Source organism: Ochotona curzoniae, unplaced genomic scaffold (assembly GCF_017591425.1).
Source record: "Ochotona curzoniae isolate NIBS_2020 unplaced genomic scaffold, NIBS_Ocur_1.0 scaffold_4701, whole genome shotgun sequence".
Taxonomy (NCBI): domain Eukaryota; kingdom Metazoa; phylum Chordata; class Mammalia; order Lagomorpha; family Ochotonidae; genus Ochotona; species Ochotona curzoniae.
In genome coordinates, this window is record NW_024467122.1 from 78,019,337 (window position 1) to 78,043,946 (window position 24,610).

General features: G+C 44.4%; 1 protein-coding gene across 1 annotated transcript in view; it reads right to left on the reverse strand.

Annotated features, from left to right (window-relative positions):
- Positions 1 to 24,340, reverse strand: part of ADAMTSL3 (ADAMTS like 3) — a 274,961-nt gene extending 250,621 nt beyond the window's left edge. The window contains exons 1-2 of the mRNA XM_040968470.1: positions 24,335 to 24,340; positions 23,600 to 23,726 (exon numbers count right to left, since the gene is read on the reverse strand). Of these exons, the coding sequence (XP_040824404.1) occupies positions 23,600 to 23,726; positions 24,335 to 24,340 (133 nt within the window). The remainder of the gene's footprint in view (positions 1 to 23,599; positions 23,727 to 24,334) is intronic.
- Between the last annotated feature and the right edge of the window lie 270 nt (positions 24,341 to 24,610).

Below are 24,610 nucleotides of genomic sequence, written 5' to 3' on the forward strand. Positions count from 1 at the left end.
TATTCAAAGACCAGCCAGATGACCCCAAAACAGAGATGTTGTTTCATGAACTGGAAAGAAGGAAGTCAAGTTGTCACTGTTCGCAGGTGACACAACCCTTTACACAGGGGAATCAAAAGATTCCATTAAGCGACTGCAGGAACTCAGCAGACGTCAACCAAGTTACAGGGTGCAAAACCAATATTCACCAGCCATGCTTTGGCTGAAAAATAACTTAGGAGATCCCCCTCAGTCACAACAGACACACACCAAAAAAAGTGTAAACAGCTTGGGATAAATTTCACCAAGAGTGTGAAATATTTCTACAACCAAAGTGAGAAAAGATTAATACAAGAAATAGAAGAAGACATCAAACAATGGAGAATCATCTAGGTTCACGGATTGGAAGAATCAATATCAACAAAACTTTTACACTACCCAAGACAATTCACAGATTCAATACCATCCCAATCAAAATACCAAGGAAATTCTTCACAAATTAAAAAGAAAAAAAACTCTTAAAATTCATATGGAAATACAACAGACCCTGACTAATCAAAGCATTTTAAAGAATAAAACCAAAGCTGGAGGTATCACAATATCAGATCCCAAGACATACTACAGGGCAGTTATAATGACAACAGCCTGGTATTTGCACAAAAATAGACATGTAGAGTAATGGAATGGAATAGAAACCTCAGAAAGTAACACATTCTATGATCAACTAATATTTGACAAAATGATCTTATCACTTCCTGGAGAAAAGACAGTCTCTTCAGCAAATGGTGTTGAGAAAATTTAAACCTCTGTATGCAGAAATACGAAACAAGACCTCTACCCTTTGCCCTATTCAAAAACTGACTCACAATGAATCACATGTCTAAATCTACAGCCTGATAATATCAAATCACTACGAAGACAAGAGAGGTAACATGGTAAGACATTGGCACAGGCAAAAACCTCTTGGCAAAGACCCTAGAAGCACACCAATAAAGGCAAAGATGGACAAATGGGATGACGTCAACCTTGGAAGCTGACGTGCAGCAAAGGAAACAATTAACAAAATGAAAAGGCAACCAGCAGAACTGGAGAAAATATTTGCCAACTGTATCTGACAAAGGATTAGTATCCAGAATGCATAAGGATCTCAAGAAACTCAACACCAAACGAAACAATCCAGTTAAGAAATGAGCAAAGATTATGAACAGGCATTTTTCAAAGGAAGAAACATAAATGACCAATCGACATATGAAAAACGTTAGGATCACTAGCCACCAGGGGAAAATAAATAAAAAACACAATGAGGTCTCACTTTACCTCAATTAGAATGGCTATCATTAATTTTTTTTTTTTAATGCTGGCAAGGACATGGAGAAAAAGGCAACCCAACAAGCTATTGGTGGGAATACTAACTGGTACAAACCACCATGAGACACAGTATTGAGATTCCTCAGAGAAGTAATAACAGATCTACTGCGTGACCCAGCAATCTCACATCTGGGATTATAGCTAAAGGAAATGAAAGCAACATACGAAAGAATTATCTGCACACCCATGCTAATAGCAGCTCAAGTCACAATAGATAAGATATGGAACATACATAGATATTCATCAACTGATAACCTCACAAAGGAAATGTGATACATATTTATTGATATGACAGAAATGTTACTCAGTCATAAAAGGAATGAAATAATGACATTTTCAACCCAATGTATGCATGTGGAGATTATTTCACTAAGTGATAAATAAGCCACACCTAAAAAGAAAAAAAAAATCACATATCTTCTATTTGTGATATTTAATGTATACAGATACATACGCTACTAAATTTTTAGTGGTCTGTGATTATTCTAAAATTTACATGAGGGAGATGGGTATCTCGTCATTTGATTATTGTTCATACCCCTTGCCTATATTCCTGCTGAACTGTGGCCTTTTTAACTTTTATTTGCTGACTGCTCTATGTATTATTTATGGCATCAAGCCATTGATTATAACTTAAGAATGTTATATCAAAAATTAGAAGGAAGAGAGACAAAGAGAGGAAGAAAGTGTCCTTGTATTCTAAGAATTATAACTGTGAGCTACATATCATTTATTCTCTTTGTATTTAATATGCCATGAACATAAGACCTGAGAATTGTGTTGTGATAATTAACATGCCTTTGCCATGACCTGAGACACTGATGAATTCATAAATTCCTTTAATAAGGAGAGGGAAGGATGCCACACCACACATAAGAGCCCTTGCCCCCCTATAAGCAGAGAACCCAGAGACAAAATCCTTTTACCATCTGCCAATCTGCCATCCTCACTCAGAGCGCCCCCTACGGGCAGGTTGGGCATAATGCCCTCTGCAAACTGAAAAACAGGAACTCCTTAGCTCCAATACTGGCATGAGTGGGGTGGGGTGGGAAGGAGGCACTCTAGTTCCTGGGTTTTGGGAAACCTTTTGTTGAGCAGCAGCTCCACTTACGCCTCTGAGCTGGGAGGTGGGAGCGCGGAGACCACTCACACTGGTGCTGCAGTGAGCAACAGTGACAGGTGCTGAGCCAGGAAATTTCTGTAAGGGCGGCTCCAGGCCCAGTTTCTCTGGACTTCCAACCCTGGCTTTCCTAACTCTTCCATGATTATGCTAACGTTAACTTTGTGACAGCTTTGGGATGAAAGCGTTCTTGAAAACTTGACAGAATTGTTACAGAGCCCTGATTCTTGCCAGTGTGATGAACTCTATGCAATAATGTCTACAAATCCAGATTAGCCTAATAGACAGTTCAATAAAATCCTTACAATGGCTATATTCACCCAGATCCCATATTCAAAAGGAGAAAAAATGGTTTTTTTTGCCAATTGCAAAATATATGTTGAAGACTTTCCACTTTTAAAGAACCCACACAGATGCATCATAAATTGTTGCCATAAAATTACTGTGTAGATTTAATGCAGTTATGAGTTCATAGTCTATATTTTACGGTTAAAATGTTTCAAGCTGCAAAGTACCATTAAAACAAACAAAAAAATTAACCATTTTTGCTTCAGAGACCCACTGTTCACTTCATGCTGAGATGCTCATTGCACTGTCTCCAGTCCAAATGCCAGCCTTTAATGACACGGCTGCCTGCTCTGCATATCCCACTCCAATGGCTTTTTTTTTTTTTAATGCAAGCCCTAGTCACTTTCCAACTTACACTGGGCACTAAGCCAAACAAATGATCTAAGGCGTCAAAATAGACAGAACGAATAATGGTTCACTCCCGTAAAAATTCAGGCCCGTGCGCTGTGTCTTAGAAAGTAAGAGTGCTGACAACAAACTAGAGGCGTACTGTTGTCTTCTTTGTTTTGTTTTGAATAATCACCTCCCACTCCTGCAAATGTCATCAACACCGTTTCCTCCAGACAGGGACAAAGTGGCGCTGAGTGTGGGGCATAGCCATCTGAAAGCTCAGACAGAGCCTGCTGCTTTCCAAACCCCAAGATGCACATCCTTTCTCCAGTGAGTTGAAAGGATGCTAAATTCTATCCATGGCATGCAGGCAGCCTCCCACCTCACCCCCTACCAAAAAAAAAAAAAATCCTAGAGGATGAGTGACAGAGCACTCACAATTCCAACCACAGCTCAGAGGGGTGATCTGCACTCTGCGGGCACAATGGGTCCCCCTTTGTTGTAGATACCCAGGACTAAGCCCCTCATGCCAGAAAGACAGCCCTCCTTTCTTCCCCAGCCTCCATCAACACCTCCAAGATCACATCATTTTAGATTAACTTTGCCCCATTTGGTGTCTGTCCCCCGCTGGGCTGGGACCTGTCTGGTGATTTTCTATCCCTGCAAGAGGGTCTGGGGGGGTGTGTTGGTAACTGGTATGCGTGCCTGGGTTGAGTGAAGGATTTAATTCATTTCTGTCGAGGTGGGTAAGATCAAGAGCGATCTTACATCACCCTTCCCGATTCACGCTAGTGATTACACCCAGGTGGTGAAGTTAATGAAACCCAGCAAACAGAAAGGGCGAGGTGGTTCCTCATGCATACCAGCCCAGGAATCCCACGCGAGAGGGTCTCCCCTGATACAATGCGGCATTGTGCTTCTTTCCAAGGGCCATCATTCACCCCGCCTGTTCTGACACAGCCCGGAGAACTAAAAGTCATTTACGACAATATCCATTACCTGTGCTCACTGTGGGCTCACAGCAATCACACAGGGTGACACTGCATCCTAAGCTGGCCATTTCTCAAGAAACAGACCGTATTTAACACAAAGGAGGAGAGACCAGCAAGCACGAGGCTCTGAAGAAAATCCAACCGTAGTGGAGAAGTGCAAAGACATCTTGCCCAAATGAAGAGAACTTAATGAATTCCTTGTCCACGCAGTGTCAATGCAATAAAAAATAGTGGTTCGTGAAATGGAGGTCAGCTGGTTAAAAACAGAACTGAACGGTGTTTCCACAGCTTCTAATACCAAGCTGGAGACTTTCTAAATTGAACCTCATGAACGAATGTGAAAGCTATAGCCCTACCACATATTGATACTCACAAGGATTCAACCAGAATAGACTTTACTGGAAAAATCAAAATTTTTAAGGAATTTCATTAATCCTTAACTTAAACTTCAGCTTCACTCGCACGTGCTTTGATCTGTAAAAGAAATCACCTGTTAGGGGAATAAAATGGACAATGTTGACTTGCTTATCTGACACCATGAGGGAAGTGAGCTATTTTCCAGGTAATAAAGAATGCTCCTTCAGAGTAGTATTTTTACTGGAATTCTCTTTCTTAAGGTTTATTTTACTTGAAATTCACAGTTGCATAGTGAGATGAGACAGAGAGAGAGAGAGAGAGAGAGAGAGAATGAGATCCTCTATCTTCCCAGTCACAATTGCCAGAACTGTGCTGGTACAAAGCTGAGAGCCCAGAACTTCTTTCAGGTCTTCCACATGGTTGCAGGGGCCAAAGACCCTGAGCTATCCCCCACTGCTTTCGTAGACACATTAGCAGGGAGCTGGATCAAAAGTGGAGCAGTCAGGACATGAACCAACATCCATATGGAATGCCGGCACCACAAGCAGAGGATCAGCCTGTATGCCACCATGCAGCCCCAAGTGAATTCTTTTTTAAACAAGAGACCTAGAAAATAACTTGTGTCACAAGTTCCTGGTGCTCAACATGTCTGTGCAAACAACATGATTCTCTTGCTGAAAATCAAATCTGTATCTAGTGAAAGCATACGACATGAGATCCTGACACACGAATCTTGAATAACATAATGCAGTCCAGTTGCAAATATCAACATATCCAACTCCCCACCTTCCTAAATCTGGGGTCAGGAGTTCTAAGATCTGCTCTTGCAGCAAAATTCCGGCACACGATGTGGATCAGTCGCTAATGTCCTTCTGCTGTCCATCAGATTTCTAGCCTCACTCACCCTATACAGATACACTCTGGACTCTTGCTTCCACTTTTCCCTCCCCAGCTCCTCATCACCATCCTCCTCAATGTCATGGCCATGACCTTGAGAGTCAATATTTAAGTGACACTGCAATGTTTTTCTCTCTGTGCCTAGTTATTTGTCTTATCATCCTGTCCTCCAGGTCCACTCATGGTGTGGCAAATAACAGGATTTCTTTTTCATAGGCTGCAGAATATTCCATGGAAGGCATGATTATACATAGCGCATCCATCATCCATTCACCTGCCAGCGCGCACAGAGGGTGTGATCACAGGTTGGCTATTGTAAACCATGCTGCAGTGAACAAGGGGGTGCAGGTATATCTTTGGGAAGCTGATTTTATTTCCTTTGGATTTATACGTAGAAGCAGGATTGCTGGAGCACACAGTAAGTAGCTCTGTTTGTAATTTTTTAAGAAACTGTCATACAGTATTTCATGATGACAGCAATCTGCATTCTCACCCTCCGCATCACTTACCTCTCTCACTTTCGTTTCCATAACAAGTGCAAAGTGATATGTTATTTTGACATTTTCATCAGAGACAGAGAAAGGAATAAAGAGAGACAGACAACCTCTTCCCACTAGCTCACTTCCCAAACACTACTCATTAGTCCACTCCCTATTCTCCATCCACTAGTTCATGGAAACTCAGTCCCGGTCATTGACATGAGTGGCAGGAACCCAGCTTCTTAAGCCATCACTGCTGCCTCCCAGGCCTCACAATCAGGACTGAGAGCTGGACATACCTATATAGAAAACAGGTATCTTAACTTCCTTGCTAAACACCTGCTCCTTGTCGTATTTTTTTTAATTTACATTTCTTGGATGATCAGTGATGCCACATGTCTTTTCACAAACCTGGTGGCCATTCATGTGTCATCTTTTCAGAGATAAATTCTGACCATTTTTAAGTGGGTTAGTCACTTCAAATTATGTCACAAACTTACAGTAATCAAAACAGTGTGGTACTAATTTCAAAACAGACTAATGACACAAAATAGTCTATAAATACAGTATCTCTATCTATCTATTGACAAGCACGAAGAATCCACAATAAGGGAAGGATGATCTCTAAAGACTGGTGTCAGGACCTTAATCTTTTACCATATACAACAATCTACTCAAAGTGGATGAAAGATCTAAATATGAGGCCTCAAAGCATAAAATTCCTGAAAACACAGAAGAAAGCTCGTTGACATTAGCCTTAGCAGTAACTTTGGGGGGGGGGGGGAGAGGGGATATGACACCAAAGAAAGCATTCAGCATAAATGAAAAGGTTACTTTTTGACCTTGTCCAGGGCATCCTCCAGCCTTAATCACTCCTGGCTCAGCAGTCCAGGCTTTGGTCTTTTTGGGAGACTCAGCCCTGGAGAGCCTGCAGGCATGATGGCTTAGTCGCCCTCTGCCCCTGGCCTTGCCTTTTAGCACCTTCTCTGAGCAATCAGAACTCACATGTGACCTGACCCAGTACCCATCATCATGTTTCACCTCTCGGACAGCAGATTTCTAACTTCCATTTTTAGACATTATCCTTGCCTCAGGTCAGAGTCCAGCAAGTGCAAAAGTGAAGATAATCCATGTTGCAAAACCATGTATCAAAAGCACAGCATGGATCAGTTTTCAGCTGCATCGTACAAACCTGATCTCTTAGAGCTGCATTTTCAATCCCTCCTTCCTTCCAGGAGGCAAAACGCTATCGGGCCATTGACTTGTGTTCGCATCCTATTCATCATCATGAGGTGGAATCTTTCCATAGGGTCAGTAATCAGCCACTTGCTTTCTTTTGAAAAATACGTATTTCCCTTTAACTTTATGCCTACTGTCTATCCTATCTCTCTGTGAAGTATTTTACATAATATTTTTTTAAAGATTTAATATTTTTAAACTTATTGGAAAGGCACAATGACGGAGAGGGAGACACGCACACACACACACACACACCTTCCATCCACTGGCTCACTGCCTAAATGGCTGCGAAGGCTAGGCTGTGCCCGGCCAAAGCCAAAAGCCCAGAACTCCATCCAGGTCTCCTTTGTGACTGGTAAGAGCTCAAAGCCTCAGCTCATCTTCTGCTCTTTCCCAGGAGCTTTGGCTCCTGTTCAGGGAGGTAGACCGGGAGTGGAGCAACCAGGACTAGAATCAGCATTTGGACATGGGACGCAGGCATCCTGCTGAGCCACAGTGCCCCTTAAATTTTACATGTGAGTTCAACATAATCTGCATTACATATTATTTTAACTTTTCAGCTGAACACTTTCAACAAGTATATATTTTAAGCCTTCTAAGTAGCCAAATCCTCTCCTTTCCATTCATTTTAGACTCATTCCTCCCCTAACATTTAGAGAAATACTTATTTTTATTTTTTTTAAATATTTCTATGGCTTACTATTACTGGATACCTCAATCCATCTGTATCTTATTGTGGCATATGGTAAAGATTTAAAATCAACTTTCTCTAAATAGTCAACCCAATGGTTTCAATATCACTTATTGAATACACTAAATGTTTACATTCACCGAAAATACTTGAGGTTGTAGATTTCCCTCTTGGTATGAATTATAGCCAAATGATAATTTCTCCTGAGATAAATATTCTCATTTTTGTTACTTTCTAATATATTTTATGTTATATTTTTCCATTCTTTTTCTGTCAATAATTAGCTGAGGCTTATGTTTTTTAAAGTGTTATGGATTTTGCTTAAAACATCTACATCGTTTTTATTCTTCTAAAACTGTGTTCTTTACTCTGGTTTTGGTCCTCAGCAGCACTGAGTGAAAGCCGCAGGTTTACACATCCACTTGGCTTCTCCCATGTTATCAGCACCTTGCTACAGAGTGGTACATGGGTTCTAACCGACGTGTCCTGCTGTTTCATCACGCCCATGCAGCATCCAGCGCACCCTGGATAAATGTATGACACACACCCAACATTACAGTATCAATACAGAGTAGTTTTTGCTGCCCTCAATTTCCTGTGCCCCACTGTGGGATCCAGTTTGATATGACCTAAAGTATCTTGGACAAAACCACCAGTCGTTATCTTAACAGTCATTGAGATAGCCCTCATCTCTTCTGATAGATGGAACATATCTGATGAATGTCAATCTTTTCTGAAGAGCTCCAGGGACAGTGAGGTTAGCCACAGGCCACTTTGGTCTTCAAGGCCCTGGGTGTGGAGCCCCTTGCCTGCAATGCCCCCACTAAGTTATACTTTGTGTGATCTTTAATTTGTCCGCCTTGATATTTTTTTCTGTCTCTTCACACCTTCTACCCTTAGTAGCCACTTCTCCTACATCCTTTTTTTTTTCTTTCTGTTTGCACTAGATGCTAAGATGGTGAGTCTTGTTTACTTTTCCACTTATTGAAATCAGAAATGCAACACATAAAACAACCAGCAATACATTTATGAGAGGTCAGCATTTTTTTTAAAGAATTATTCATTTTTATTGGAAAGTCAGATATACAGAGAGGAGGAGAGACAGACAGGAAGATCTTCCATCCAATGATTCACTCCCCAAGTGATCACAATGGCAAGTGCTGCGTCAATCCGAAGCCAGGAGCCAGGATCTTCCTTCAGATCTCCCACATGGGTACCATGGGTACAGGGTCCCATGCATTGGGCCGTCCTCAAACGCTTTCCCAGGCCACAAGCAGGGAACTGGATGGGAAGTGAAGCTGCCGGGATTAGAACTGGTGCCCATAAAGGATCCCGGCATGTTCATGGCGAGGACTTTAGCTGCTAGGCCACCACGCCGGGCCCGAGTGGTCGGCATTTTTTTCCACAAAAGCTTTAGTAAAGAAATCCAAGCTGTCTTGTAACACTTAATTTCTTCTCCTGCATTTGCTTTCTTTTTTTTTTTTTGAGTTCCAAGGGCAAAACCCTGAGAATCATTCAACACAACTCCAACGTTTTTCTCTCCAATTTGATGTCCCTGTCTTTCTCTGCAACTGAACTTCCTGAATACATTTCCACTAATTCTGTTCTCCCCTGATTCCAGAAGGCCTGCATGAGGAGCAGTTCTATTACCTTGGAGTATGATTTAGAGACTTGCACCATCTGTCTTTCAATGCTTTATTCTTAGGCAAACAATACAGGAGTTCAAACTCTACTTTGTCACTAACTCACACACTAAAGCACACATTCACATTCAGTACTAAGTCTCTTATTCAAGTCTCAGGTTGGATGGCACAGCATGAGGCCATCTCTCTCACTTTATGGTTCCCGGAGGGAGCACCAGAGGAGAGGTGGTGGTCTCCCAGGTGACGGTGGCATTGGACAGCCATGCCAGGCTCTCCCTTTGACTCCAGCTCGGAGCACCTGAGGCAGGTGCAAGCTAGTTAAGAGCAATTTGCCTGCTCAACTGAGCCCCTTTCTATACACACTGGGGCTTCGTCTTTCAGCTACCTGGGTTGGGGAAGGCATGGGGCCAGGGCTCTGAACATTATTTTATTTTACATACCTTGCCAGTTAGTCCTAGTTTGCCGACAAGACCTGCAATGCTTCTCAGTATGGCTCCTTGCTCTAAGTTATACACTATTTCATTACTCCAAGTTATACACATTTCATTAACTAATGTTTCATACATTTCCCATACAGGTTAAACATTCTGCCAGTTAATATTCTAGACATTATATATTTCGAGCAAATGGCTACATACAATGATATTTTTAAACAAATTTAGTTATTATGCTCATCACAGCCTCGTATTTCTGTGCCAGGAGATTTCACTTCCATAATCTGCCTTCCACTTGTTTCAGCTTTTGCTCATCTCACCCTGCCTTGCCTTGTGGGCCTAAGCTCGTTCATATAGCTAATACTCTCTCTTTTTTTTTTTTTAAAGATTTATTTTTATTATTTTTTCATTGGAAAGGCGGATATACAGAGAGGAGAGACAGAGAGGAAGATCTTCCGTCCGATGATTCACTCCCCAAGTGAGCGCAACGGGCCGATACTATGCCGATCCAATGCCGATCCAAAGCCAGGAGCCTCTTCCGGGTCTCCCACTCTGGTGCAGGTTCCCAAAGCTTTGGGCCGTCCTCGACTGCTTTCCCAGGCCACAGGCAGGGAGCTGGAAGGGAAGCGGGGCTGCCGGGATTAGAACCGGTGCCCATATGGGATCCCGGGGGTGCAAGGCGAAGACCTTTAACCACTTGCGCCACCGCGCCGGGCCCATAGCTAATACTCTCTTAAAAATACAAACCACTTAATGCTCTACATTTCATAGGTCTTCTGCTGCACATCCATTTGGGTAGGAGGCAACAGTCAAGAGTGCGCCAAATGTTGAAGGACCCTCCTCTCAAACTAGAGGACATTCCATAGGCTCCCTGACACCCCACTGCTGAAACTTTTACATGGTCTCACTTCAGGCACCACGGCCCTCCTTGTGTGTATGGGACACTGTGATGAGAAACCCAGCACACAAATGACAAAGCTAGTCTGGGGTGTCACGGTGTTGCTGATGAGCTCTGGTGTTTTCGGAACAAGGTTTCCTGTGCTCTGTGGCCAGAACCAGGCCGAATCCAGAGGTGTGGACGGGAGCCACAACAAGATCACCCAGGCAGACAACACGGAATTTCAGGGCAACTTCCTGTGGTGGGGCCAAGTCATTCCATTCCCAGATAGGGCAATTCAGCAGGCTTAGAAAAGCATATATGTTGTTTCCTAAACAAAGCATAACAGCTAACCAAACTGTGCAGGAAATAAAAGGGGGGGAGCGCTTCTGTACTCATCACTTGAACCCAAGAAAGAACAAAATGTTCTGTGCCTTTACTTTCTTAAGTTCCCAAACATTTTACAATAAGACTTGGCCACTTCAGGACGTTTCTTTTTAAAACTTAAAAACCATGGATGTTTTAACAATTTAAGGCCGAAAAGTTTGAAAAAATTATCTTAAATCATTTTATTGAAAGGTTTGCACCAAGTTCATGGCATTCTAAAGCCATGTCTTTTTAAAAATGAGTTGAATCGGGGACACATTTTATAAGTGCACCGTCCTGTAACGGAGCAGGAAAGTTGGGACACAAAATAGACTCAACTTGTAAATATGCTAATGGCAACACTTTCATGGCTAACAGCAGGGTGCACTTTTTGTCATAAAAATATTTGAGGGCTTACCATGACTCTTCAGACTGAGCTGCCCATGCCACATGCTAACCTTTGAAGGAGGATACTTCGGAAGGCTAAGTTCAAAGGTAAGTCGATCTGAGTGTACAAAATAAAATTTGAAACTCATGCATACTTCTTCCACAACCCACTTTCCATAAACTTTTACAAAGGATTCTCATATGGATGGATTTCAGAATATTTTACATCAAAATAAACACATCTTTGGGTCCAGCATGATAGCATAATGGTTAAGGTCCTCTCCTTGAACGCACCCAGGATCCCATACGGGTGCTGGTTCTAATCCCGGCAGCTCCACTTCCCAACCAGCTCCCTGCCTGTGCCCTGGAAAAGCAGTCCAGGACAGCCTGAAACCTTGGGACCCTACACCCGTGTGGGAGACCCGGAAGAGGCTGGCTTTGGATCAGCTCAGTTCCAGCTGTTGCGGTCACTTGGAAAGTGAACTGGTAAGTGGAAAATCCTTCTCCGTCTCTCCTTCCCTCTGTAAATATGCCCTTCCAATAAAACTAAATAATTTTTAAAGAAATTAATAGATGTTTATTTTTATTTAAAGTTTTTGAAATCCGTGCATTTTTTTTATCTGATTCATTTTCATGAACTTTTTGAACTACCTTTATGTATCGTCATATAGCATGAACCTAAATTTTCAGTTTAAAATCTTGCTTTTTCTTAGAAGTGTGTCAAATGAGAAGTTTGTTATCAGGCTGGGAGTTTAGCCTAGCATTTCAAACGCAGATTAAGAAGCCTAGGTCTCACATCAAAGAAGCTGGATTGAATAATCAGTTCAGCTCCTGGCTCCAGCTTCCTGCTAACACAGATCCTGAGAGACACAGTGAATTACATTCCTGCCACCGAGGAAAGAGCCGGATTTTGTTCCCAGCTCCCAGCTCTGGCCCAGACCCAGCACTGGTCAATACAGGCATATGGGAATAAATAGATGAATAGGAACTCTCCATCTTGACCTATCCCTTTCTCTATTTCTCAAATACATAAAAAATTTTGAGGGGAAAAAAAAAACTGTCCATGTCTAATCTCAGGGGAAAGGTAGTAACAGCAGGACTCATCAAATGGACTAGGAATTCTGTCTTTGGCAACTGTCTACCCCACAGGTAGAGTGGAAAACAGAAGCAGAGCACAGAACTACGGCTATGCAAATCAGAGAAGCAAGGTCGGTGTTGTGGTACAGTGAGTTAAGCCACAGTTGGCTTCCATATCACAGTCTGGTTCAAGTCTCAGCTGCTGTGCCTTCAATTCAACTTCCTATCGCACTGGGAAGGCAGCAGAGGACTGCCCAAGTGCTTGGGCTAGAGACATTCATCTGGGAAACCAGAAAGGGTTCCTGGCTCCTGGCTTTAGCGTGGCCCAGCCTAGCTGTTGAAGCAATTTGGGAAGTCAGCCAGCAGATAGAAGATCTGTCTCATCTCTTACTCTGGCACTCTGTCTTCTGAATCAATAAATAAATACATGTTAAAAAAAAAAAACTGATTTTGGACTACCTGTGTTTAGAGAAAGAATACCATTCCCCCTCAGTTGTAGGTAGTGTTTGAAAATAAAAACAAAGTTAACACACACATACACAGACACACAGACACACACACACACACCCCTGGAAAGAAATAAAGCATAGACACATTTTTAGCACAAAGGGTAATTAACACTTTTGAGAGACTTATTTTACTCCTAAGCAGAAGACTCAGCAATTAGGGTTTCAGAATTTATCCTGATCTTGTCACTCCAGGAAGCAGTTATGAGCCTGTCCCATGGAGTATGTATGCAGAAGAGGCGCGCAGGCCTGCTCAGAAATGCACCTGCCTGTTCTCCTTGGTCTTGCCCCCTTCCTATCCCTTTGTCGTCCCTCCTAGCTCCACTGCAGGAGAGGTTTCCCTTCTCTCTCTCTTCTCGTTCACTCTGCTCCCATCCCTACTCTTCTAGAATAAAGGACTTCGTGAGTGCCTCACTGTGTCTGGTATTTTGGCTGTGTGAAAAAGAACTAACAGCTGCATGTAAGAGCTAGCACCTTCCTCTCACCACTCAGGATGCTCACAGCAGGTGAGGAGGCAGAAAACCCATCCCTCAGATGTGGAAAGGAGGAAGGGAGAGAGGGGACAACAGCAAGTATGCCTGAACCTAACCTCCCTTGCAAGGCAGGAAGGGAAAGTGAGGAAGGTGAGCAGGGAAGTAAAGATTGAGCCAGATGAACAAGGGTGCGGAAGCTGCGGGGGAGAAAGGCCTCTGAAAGGGCAAAGGAAACAGGACAGCATGCTGACTAACACGCACTAGTGAAAGCTGCTGGCTGGAGGGTCTAAATGCGGCTCATCCCTAACGGCAACACACCCGCGCCCCACTTGGCCCTGGGATGGTCCATCCACTGCAGAGGCCAGCGGCGCCTTGAGCAATCTGGTTTTCCACCCTGCATTCCTGCCCAGACTTCACTGTGCACGCTCAGGTTGGAGTTTGCTGGTGAAATCCATAATGGATTGCTTGGTCACCTGGAAAGCTTTACCTACAACTCAGATTGAGAGCATCACAGAAGTCAACTAAACATTGAGAATGACACAATGGATGCTTGCAAGTATCCGCTGGCCCCGCTCATCTGTGGGACAGGACCACGTTCCCACCCTCTGGGAAAGCCCTCAAGATGCCTCAGCTCCCCCTCCAAGTTCAGTTCCAAGCTAACACAATCCAGAGAGTGAAAACCCAAGCCCGAACAGGCAAAAGCATCCACTGAATGACCTGAGCCCCAGAGAGCTGTGGTCCGCCAGGAAGCTCTTTGCAAACCACGCCTGCACTTCTGTGATGTCGGCCAGCACTGGCCAAACAAAAGGAAACATTTCCAAATTCCAAACGAGCCAATCAAAATATAATGCCTTAAATCCCCAGTGACAGGGAAATAAATTCCGTTATTGCTTCTACTTCCAGCCCTTCCAAATTCAACTTGGAGAGGACCAACTAGGCCTTTGCTTGCCTGACATATGTAGGGTTCTCTTCCCTGGCCAGCGGATAAACTCACCTTGACTTTCTGCTGATCTCTGCTCCACCCCTTGATGAGAGAAAGCACTCAGATGCTTCCCCCCAGCCTTCCACCTGCCATCATTCCCCATCTTTCTAGCAAATCTGCAAACCCAGTGTCCACTCTGAAACCCTGCAGGTTCCCAGGAGAACAGATGTTAGTGAATTCCATTCTCTTTTTCAGGCCTTGAAGAGGAAAGACCACAAACCTGACATTCAGGCAAAAGAAAAGTGCGTTCAGCAGCTGAGAGACTGTGTAGCAGGAGGTTATGAGTGCTGAGATTGGTGGAAATAAAGCACCCAGTGTGGGGATGGGGGCTGGTGATCAAAGGTGACATTGAGGATCTCCCCAGAATAGGAGGCTGGTGACTTCCTTTAACAGCCATCTGGGCACCAGTCAGGAAAAGCAACCAAATTGTACGAAGACAGTTACAAGACTCCATGGGGCTTGGGGTCCAGCACAGCTATGTCCAGAGAGGACAACACAGAGAGGGCTTATAGGACAGGATGCCTAAGGATGCTGGGAGTTGGCTGACTGTCTCAGAGGAACTGAAGAGTAAGAGAACTAGACAACTCTCTGTGATCAAAACGCAGGCCTAAGGGAATGTGAAGGCATCAGAGAGGGATCAGGGAAGCAGGAGGAATTCTGAAGAATGCCAAGGTCCAGGTTGGACACTTGGAAGCTGTGGCTGAAGTGGGTGAAGGTGACTGGAGCCAGAGAGATCCAGAAACAGCGGAGAGCGACAGAAACCAGCTTTGTGTCAAATCCAACAACTCTCCCAGAATCAGCAAGGGACCTGGAGAAAAAAAGGAAGTGGTGATGGGATCATAAAGACTTTGTGAATGCTCGGACAATGACAGGGACCTCCAGGGAGAAGAGCATGCAGATGAAAGGGAAGGAAGGGAAAGGAGAAGACAAGAGCAGAGAGGAGGGGAGAGGAGTAGGAGGAAAGGGAGCAGGGAGGGAAGAAGGAAGGGAAGGGGAAGGAAGATGAGAAAAGGAGAAGGGAGGAAGTGGAAGGAAGGGAAGTGAGCAGACAAGAGGAGAAGGGAAGGGGGTAGGAGAGAGGAGAAAGGGAATGAAGGGAACGGAGAAGGAAGAGGAGGGGAGAAGAGGAGGAGGAGGAGGAGGAAAGGGAGAGAAGGACGAGGGGAATGGAGGAAGGGGAACGGAGGGAAGGGGAACGGAGGGGAGGGGAGGGGAAGAGAGCGGAGGGGAGGAGAATGGAAGGGAGGAGAAAGAAGGGGAGGAGAGAACTGGCCAGGAAATAGCAGCAAGGGATCACCAAAGGTCAAACTCAGCAGTCTCTGTAGGTGAGGCCCACAGGGAAGGCATAAAACTGGTCAAGCTTTCAGCTAAAGCAAAAAGTGGGAAACTGGGGCATGGAACTAGGAAACTGTGGTCCCCGAGAGGGCAATGAATGGTAGTTGGTAGAGTAACAAAGGCCAGAGCAGGAAGAGGAATGAAAGAGGGAGAATGGGTGCAGAGGAGAGTGCCTGCCTGCTCGATTTCATCCAGTGACTGTGGGTGATGGGGTTGTGACCTGGGGATGGGATGGGCTTGGTCTCATCTCAGAGACAATGACTAGAGAGATAAGACCTGCAGCAAGGTACCTTTAGGGAGGCTGTATTGGGAACCAACGACCCCATCCTCTACCAACCACTAGCTCGTGGGTTGAAAGTGGTCTAAGAAATCACACAGGTACACCAGAAAGAGTGTAGGAGGACCACAGGGGCAAAGGAAAATGTCTACACAATTCAAAAGCTGGACACTGATCTATGCTGGACACTGTGAGAAGCTCAGTGACCATGAACTTCAGTGTACACACGTGTCCAAGTCTATCAGAACAGCACGGCAAGCTCTGTGTACGTGCTACGTGCCTGAAACGGGAGTACGGAATGCTTTATTCCAATTCATATGTGCTTCTAGTAAGACCATGAGCTTGCTTTCTCGTTAGATCGCCAAATCTTTGAATATTTAAGAAGCATAAGTACATTTGACCAAGATTACTCACTGACAAAGGAATGAACTATTCAAACTCAAATGGCTTGCTGCTTTAAAGCATGATGCGCACGCGCCAGAAACAACACGGAAATGCTCCCATGTGGAGAACATCTCAAGGGGCTCATTAGGATCCGTGAAGAAGACAACAAGCCTTTAGCCCCAACAGTGTGTCCATCTTCCTGTTCCAGAATGTTCAGAAGTTAGTGTATACTTTCCAAGCTAAAAACGATTACATAAATACCTTGGAAGCATCAAGGGATATTTCCAAGGCCTGCCAACAGTTTAACCACAACGAAGCTCTGGGCCAAGATATTCATGAAAAGTTCGGAAGAAGTTACTTGGAGAAAGATGTCCCTGCAGTACATAGATTTTTTTTTCTCCTTGGGAAGAATGCATAAATCAATAGGAGAACAAGGAAAGGGAAAATTAGGTCTGTCATAATAGTGTAAGAAAAAAGGCATCTAAAAGAGGATGAGAAAAAAAACAACACAACAACTTCACAATGGATACGTTGTTATTACCCATATTAAAAATTCATTCAAGCATTGCTCTCATACTTTCCCTACCCACAGATTAGAGGTAAAAATGTCTTCACGGAGATTAAGGGCAAAGAACAGACACTTGGCTTTGCCGCCGCCTCAACGCGTGTCCGTGGACAAGGCCACTGTTCCTCCCTGCAAAGCAGATTCTTCACCTGAGGAACCACAATTCTTTTTTTTATTTCTTTTTAAAAATTTTTTATACTATTTTATTATTTTTATTGGAAAGAGAGATTTGCAGAGAGACAGAGAAAAAGATCTTCTGTCCATTGGTTGACTCCCCAAGTGGCCACAATGGCTGGAGCTGAGCCAATCCCAAGCCAGGAGCCAGGAGCTTCTTCCAGGCCTCCCATGCAAGTGCAGGGTCCCAAGGCTTTGGGCTGTCCTTGACCGCTCTCCCAGGTCATTAGCAGGGAGCTGGATGGAAATTGGAGCAGCTAGAACACGAACCGGCATCCGTATGGGATCCCTATAGCTGCAAGGCTACGATTTGGCCACTAGGCTATCGTACTGGATCCAAAACCACGATTGTTAGATTGCCTGTAAGTGATAACTCTAGACAGCTGTCAGGGCCACACATCCAGGCCAGTTCCTCCCCAGCAATGAAAATAGTGCAGAAAAGACAAATGGAAGAGGCATGCGAGACAAGAAAACATACAAACAGGCTGCCAGTGACATTCGTGAAAGGGAGATTTATCCAGAAACTGGAGGCCACCATTTAATGAACACTCAGCCTTGATCCTGCAAGCCTGAATTCCAAGCAATGAACCCTCTATCCTGCCTTCTGGGAACCTTTAAAAAGTGATAGGGTTGAAATCGCACCTACTGTCTACCATATCGAGAGACACTAATTTCTACTATTTGTGCTGAACCTTCTTCATCCCAAAACTCGTTTCTCACATTTCTCTATCCCTAACACTAATAATAATAATAATAATAATAAGCCTCTCAATTTCTCTGTCCCTAATAAACAGTAGTAATAATAATAATGATCGGGCCCGGCACGGTGGCGCAAGTGGTTAAAGGTCCTCGCCTTGCACGCCCGGGATCCCATATGGGCGCCGGTTCTAATCCCGGCAGCCCCACTTCCCTTCCAGCTCCCTGCCTGTGGCCCGGGAAAGCAGTCGAGGACAGCCCAAAGCTTTGGGACCCTGCGCCCGCGTGGGAAACCCGGAAGAGGCTCCTGGCTTCGGATTGGCATAGTATCGGCCCGTTGCGCTCACTTGGGGAGTGAATCATCGGACGGAAGATCTTCCTCTCTGTCTCTCCTCTCTGTATATCTGCCTTTCCAATGAAAAAAATAATAATAAAAATAAATCTTTAAAAAAATAATAATGATCATGCAAAAAAACCAGTTTTCCTAACATTTTTGAAAAATAAATGGCCTTTCACTACAAAACACTTCATCCCATCACAGACTTTCAAATGAGTGCCCATAAGCAAACCCCAAGTCTAAATCTTCAATGAGCTGAATTCGCAAGGGATGCAGACCCCCATCATCTTCTTCTCCCAGAGAGCTAGGCAGAGCATAGAGCAGCTCTCCAAATACTACTGCCTTACTTTCTGACAGAATCTGAGACCCGCACCCTAGAACTGACCAACACTGAGCCACCTCCCATTGCACATTCTCTCTGTGGGTTAAAACTCCAAAACCACCATGAGGAAGGACACAAGAATCTAGCTGGAGACTGGCTGACTAATGACTCTTCCAACCACAGACTCACACATTCTGACTTCTTCAGAGGCCTAGGGCAACCAAGGACTAAATGCTTTCTTTGTAAGGACATGCCCAGCCAATGGGAAGTCAGTGTCATTTTAATTTCAACCAGTATGTTTCCTCCAGACTTGGAAAGAAAGAAAAAAGAATATGTGATTTTTATGACAAACTGGGGAGAAATAACACACTCATAGATACTCTTGGCGTAAGTAATGCCAAATTCCTGAAGGATCTGGGAAGAAGTTGATAAAGCAACCCACTAATATTCCACCATTCTCTGTGGTCAATGAAGGTCCCAAGAGCTCTATTGACCATAGCAGTAGAACCAGAATGCTAAGAAAAGCAGACAATTACTAAGCACTTCTTCAGCTGGATATATCCCAGAGTGGGGGAGCCCAGGGTTTACAGTACAATGGTGTTAGTTTTTCCCTTTTTCAAAAAGAAAGGTTTATTTAGTTATTTATTGGAATGGCAGATGGACAAAGGGAGAGGGAAAGACAGAGGTCTTCTCGCTATTGGTTCACTTTTGGCCCACGAGCCTGGAACGCCATCTGAGTCTCCCATATGAGTGACAGCGACCATCCTCCACTGCTTTGCCAAGCACATTAGCAGGGAACTGAACTGCAAGCAGAGCATCCGGAACTGCAATCCATACTCCAAGGTGGAATGCCGGCATTGTAAGAGCTGCTTAATCCACTTCATCAAAATGTCAGCCCTGGTTTAGCTTTTTGACATAACCATCTGGATGTTCTTGAGCAAGTCACTTGCATGTTCAGAGTCTGACTCACTTTTTCACTTGTGAAAATGAGGTGTTTGGGCCAACGCTCCTGCAGTTGTAAGCCTCAATACTTCTCTAAGCAATAATTTAGAGCACTGCTGCCCAAGTCAGCTTCAATAATCAAAATCTGTACTTCCAAAAATAAATTATTTCAGAGGGGAAGGAGTTCAGATCATGAAAACTGGCCACTTAGTTTTTTTTCTTTGAATGCAGAAATTAAGTAACTGCTACATTACAAACTCATTAACGGTACAAGCAAAATAAAGCCTGCCTGATGAGGCTTGTCTGCACCCACTAACACTGTTTTGCAGCTGGCTCCAACCAACTTCTGCCACAGAAGCCACTTCAGCCCTCATGTAAGCCACAGCATGGCCTTTATGTGCCTCATTAAAAGCAGTCTACATCATAGTCATGTCTTGCTGGCCTCGGGCTTATCTGCTTTCCAGGCACCTAACCCAGCAGACATTTGCAGAGTAAGTGAGTGACCATGAACTTGGGATACAATATATTTCAAAAACTCCCACAACGGCTGTCTTAGAGAGCAGTAATATCTATATAGCATCCACCTGCTTCCCACTCAGCAGGTGAGTATTTTCTAGGTGGGTTGGAAGAACCCACCTCCAACCCAACCATTTGAGAAAGCAGATTGCAGTCCCCACTACATAAGCACTTTACTATGTTAGCACTTGCAGCAGAAACAAGGATCCCTTGCTTAAGCAAACCGCCTACGTAGGCACCCAAGCCACCTGACAACATAGGTTCTCCTCTAAAAGTGACTCACCCTTGCCTCTAGCTACTTCTATCCATGGAAAGCCCACTTGGAGTGTAGCAAAGGCAACACTGGAAAACTGCCCCCCTCTCTCTTCTTCCCCAGGTACAGAATCTTTGGTGAGACAGTCTTGAAAAGCTTCTATGGACCATCTGGGAATTCCTCTGCAAGAGCAATACTACCTTCCACCTCCCCCATCCCCTCTCCCCGCCATGCCACAGTCTGTTCCAATATGAGACAATTTGTTCCAAAGAGCACAAATGACTGCTAGACATTAAGCCTCATATTATGTTGGATCCAACCACTTATTTGAATCTCACAGACATAATGATGTGTGAAAGAAGCCAGACACAAATGAGTACGTGCTGTATGACTCCATTTATATAAAATTAAAAGTAAAAAAAGAAAAAAAAAGAAAGAAAAGCAGACAAAACTCATCTACAGTAGTGATAGAAGCCAGAATGGTGGTTACTTCTTGGGTGGGAAATACTGGGTGGAAAGGGGCCACCAGGAACCTTCCAGGGTGCAAGAAATGTTTGATTTCTAGAACCGGGTAGCAGTTACACAAGTGTAAAACTATTTAAAAACTCACCACGCTCCAGACTTCAGACATATGTGCATTTTGTTATATATGTTAGACTTCAATAAAAGTTTGATTTAAAAGGCTGTGTGGGATAGGCATTTAGCCTAGTTTTAAGATGCTGGTTAAAAGACACTCTCCATATCAAGAGTACCTGGGTTCAACTTGGACTTGCTCTACTCTTGATTCCAGTTTCCTGCTAATACAGACCCCAGAGACAGTGGTGGTGTCCCTGTCATCCACGTGGGACACCCGGATTGAGTTCTGGCTTTGTAACTTTCTGCCTGTCCCAGCCCCAGTTTTTGCAAATAATTGGGGACTGGATCGGCTGAAGGAAAGTTTCTCTCTCTCTCTCTCTCTCTCTCTCTCTCTTTCTCTGTCTCAATCCCTTTCCCCCTCAAATAATATTTAAGTGTTTTATGGAGTCCCCTGATACAACTGAAAAATATACTTCTCCTTCTCCTTTAGCAAAAGAACATCTTCATCTCTACATTGAGTTTCTACAAATAATACTAGTCATTAGCAATAGCTATATCCACTGCTCCTTGGCAGAAAAATGTATATGAATGACCTCCTTCGAGTACTCGAAACACCAATGCCATCCATAGCTCCATCTCGCAGACGAGAAAACAGACACACAGCCAAGGGAAGCAATTTGTCCAGTCACACAGCCAAATAAAAGGGTGAAACCGGGAAGGAATCTTGAGCAACCCAACGGCAGAGCCTTTGTTCTCCCTTGATCTTCTAATTCTGCCACATGCTGCAGGATAAGGATATTTCTTTTTCAGCTCTAATCACGTTCAATTGGTTCTGCCTTTAGCTCTGTGTCAGCAAAATGAGCTAGCATCATACCGCCATCTACAAGCGCAGTCGTCAGAGGAAAAACCATGAGGGGTTGGATGCTGGGATAACAACCTCGAGCTGATTAAATTCCTGAGGTTCCTTGGGAAGATATACCTAGTTTAGGTGGAAGGACTTGTAGTCTGACCTTGTTAATTTCCCTTCAAATAAATATATGGGGATGGGGAATGGGGGGTTAGGGTGACACCACGTGGGGTCTGTGCTGGCCAATGGGGCTTTGGGAAACATCAAGTTCTGCAGTAATAGTTCCATCGAATGCCACACACTTTTAAGATCTGCTTTTGGGACATTTTGAAAACACCACGGAGGTTTGTTCCCCTCTTTTTCTAACATTTATATTGTTATACAATAGAACATATCTGTGGGACCTGGAGAAGTTCCACACTTGCTCTTCCATTACAGAAGGCACAGCTTGTGACTATCTAGACATCAGTCTGTGTGTGTGTGCGTGTGTGTGTGTGTGTGTGTGTGTGTGTGTGTGTTTTACTGTCTTCTCAATTAGCTTCTCCAAAATTCTCCTGTGAAAACCTATGGGATCGTTCATTTCCAGATCAAAAGAAGCTATATATTACAGACCCTCCGGAAATCCCGGGGGACAAAGGCAGAAGGCAAGCCTAACAGGATCTGAGGCTCTAGCAGCACCCAGCACCCAGTGCTGCACTCCACAGCCTGAGCACAGAATCATCTCCCAACCCCAGCTCTCATCCCTCAGTGACCTGTGGTGACTCCCTGACCACTCAATTCCTGCTGGGTCCCACCCCAATGCTTATCCATCCCCGGCACCACAGCAGTCAAACACATCAAGGGTATCTCCCATAGGCTGAAGATGAACAAGGTTTTAGGGCACAGGCAGCAGATTGCACTGCCACACCCCCAACATGCCCCAGCCATCTTCGTGCTATTAGCCTCTTGTGCTGGGCAAGACTCCAATCCTCTACCCAGGGTCATTCCAACTCTCCACCTGGCTCCAACAAGCACACCACTGGGATCCAGCATGGCTGCACTGCCAGACTGAACACCTCTAAGCCACTTCTTTTATGTCATGCTTCTTGCTCCCAGCAAGGCCCTGTCTAAATGACACTGTGTTACCTATGACAGCACAACTATTCTCAATCTTTGAGCAATCTCCCTCCATGCCACCAGATACAACAAGAGGTGGGTCACCGTGCCCAGCTCCTCCTCTTCCACTAAGTCCCGCATCACCTTGAGTCCCCTGCCCTGCAAATTCAGGTTCAGCCATCCAGAAGACTGTGCAGTGGCACAGCTAACATTTCCTGTTTCAATGGGTTGTGCATCCTCATTAAGGGCTGTTAAGGTACCAGCAGAACTTGAGAGTGAAAGAATTCATAATAACAAGTTTCCAACATCCACTTCTCGGCCACACACAGCCTTATTCTTCGGTTAGAATTCCATGAAGTAATTTAAAGGCACACACAGAGAAGTGTTGCCACTCGTGAAAGAAATAAAACAGAAGCCAGGAGGGCAAAATAGTGCTTATGCAGAAAACAGAACTTTTGAGTAATTTCAGAATTCAATGCTACATTGGGTGATGGCAAAAATGGATGTCCATCCTACATTTCCAATGAAGATAAATAATAACAATTCCCAGAGCCAGCACTGCACATCTCGTAGGGAACTGTATGCAACCATGGGTGATCCCAGGGTCTTAGGACCCTTCAAGGGTGGCTCATGTACTAACACTGCCAGGAGGGAAAGAGTTATTCAGAAGGTGTTCTTGAGATGCCACATCCTGCCCACTGGCACACGGGGAAGCCAGAGCTAGGGTCTCCAGACTCCTTACCTGGTCATCATAGCGATATGTGAGGAACTGCTCCCCTGTTGTATCTTCCAGGAAACTTCCTTGAGGAGACAGCGCAAACTCAGGAAGGAAGTAGGCTCCAGGAGACTTCTCAGCTGCGGTCTATAAGGCAAGACAGCATGGTCATAAGCGAGACTTCTGAAAGGACACCTCACCCCAGACAGGCAGAGTCCAAAAGGTCATCCAGAGAGAAGCCACTCAGCTAAGGTTGGTTTCAAGCAAAGTAAAGGGAAGTGGCCTGCCCTGGACACAACCAAGGTGAGGCACATCAGGTGCCCAATGTGGGGACACTGCTGGGTCTGGACATCACTCCGGTCCCTCACAAACTCGCACCAATGGTGTTACCTCATGACATCTGCTTTTCTCTCTCCCCCATTTCTTGTTCCACTCCCTACCTGTCACCACTTGAACCACTGAGTTAGTCACTCACTCCTTTCTTTTCCTCCTTCTATACTTTTCACATTCTTTCCTTCCCCGCCTTTTTCAGCATATTCATAGTCACAATAGAAACTTCAGACAAGCACAAAAAATAAATAAATAAAAATTATCTACAATCCCACAAACCTATAACCACCACTTTGGGGTGGGTTTTTTAATACATATATTTCTTTTGAGAATGTTTTAATAAGGTTTTGCATGTGTCTATACATATCCGAGGTTAAATAGCCTTGGGTTTCGCGGAAAGACTCTGGTTCAGGGAAAGCTCATACCCTCATGTCTGAATCACTGGACTGAAGCCCCAACCGCTGAGGTCTGAGGGGAATCAGAAAGGAAAGCATCTGGTTGGAGAACATTCCTTGGATGTGGTGCCCTGAAACCATCACACCTCCACTCACATCCAACCCCACCATGAAAGCCCAACCGAGGGATATTGGAGGATGCACAGTGCTTACCAAGGTCTCTGCCCTGATGGTTTCAAGGAGGAAAGTGATCAAAAGAGACAGAATCCACAGTGCTCCATCTTATGGGGAGCAAGGACTATGTCC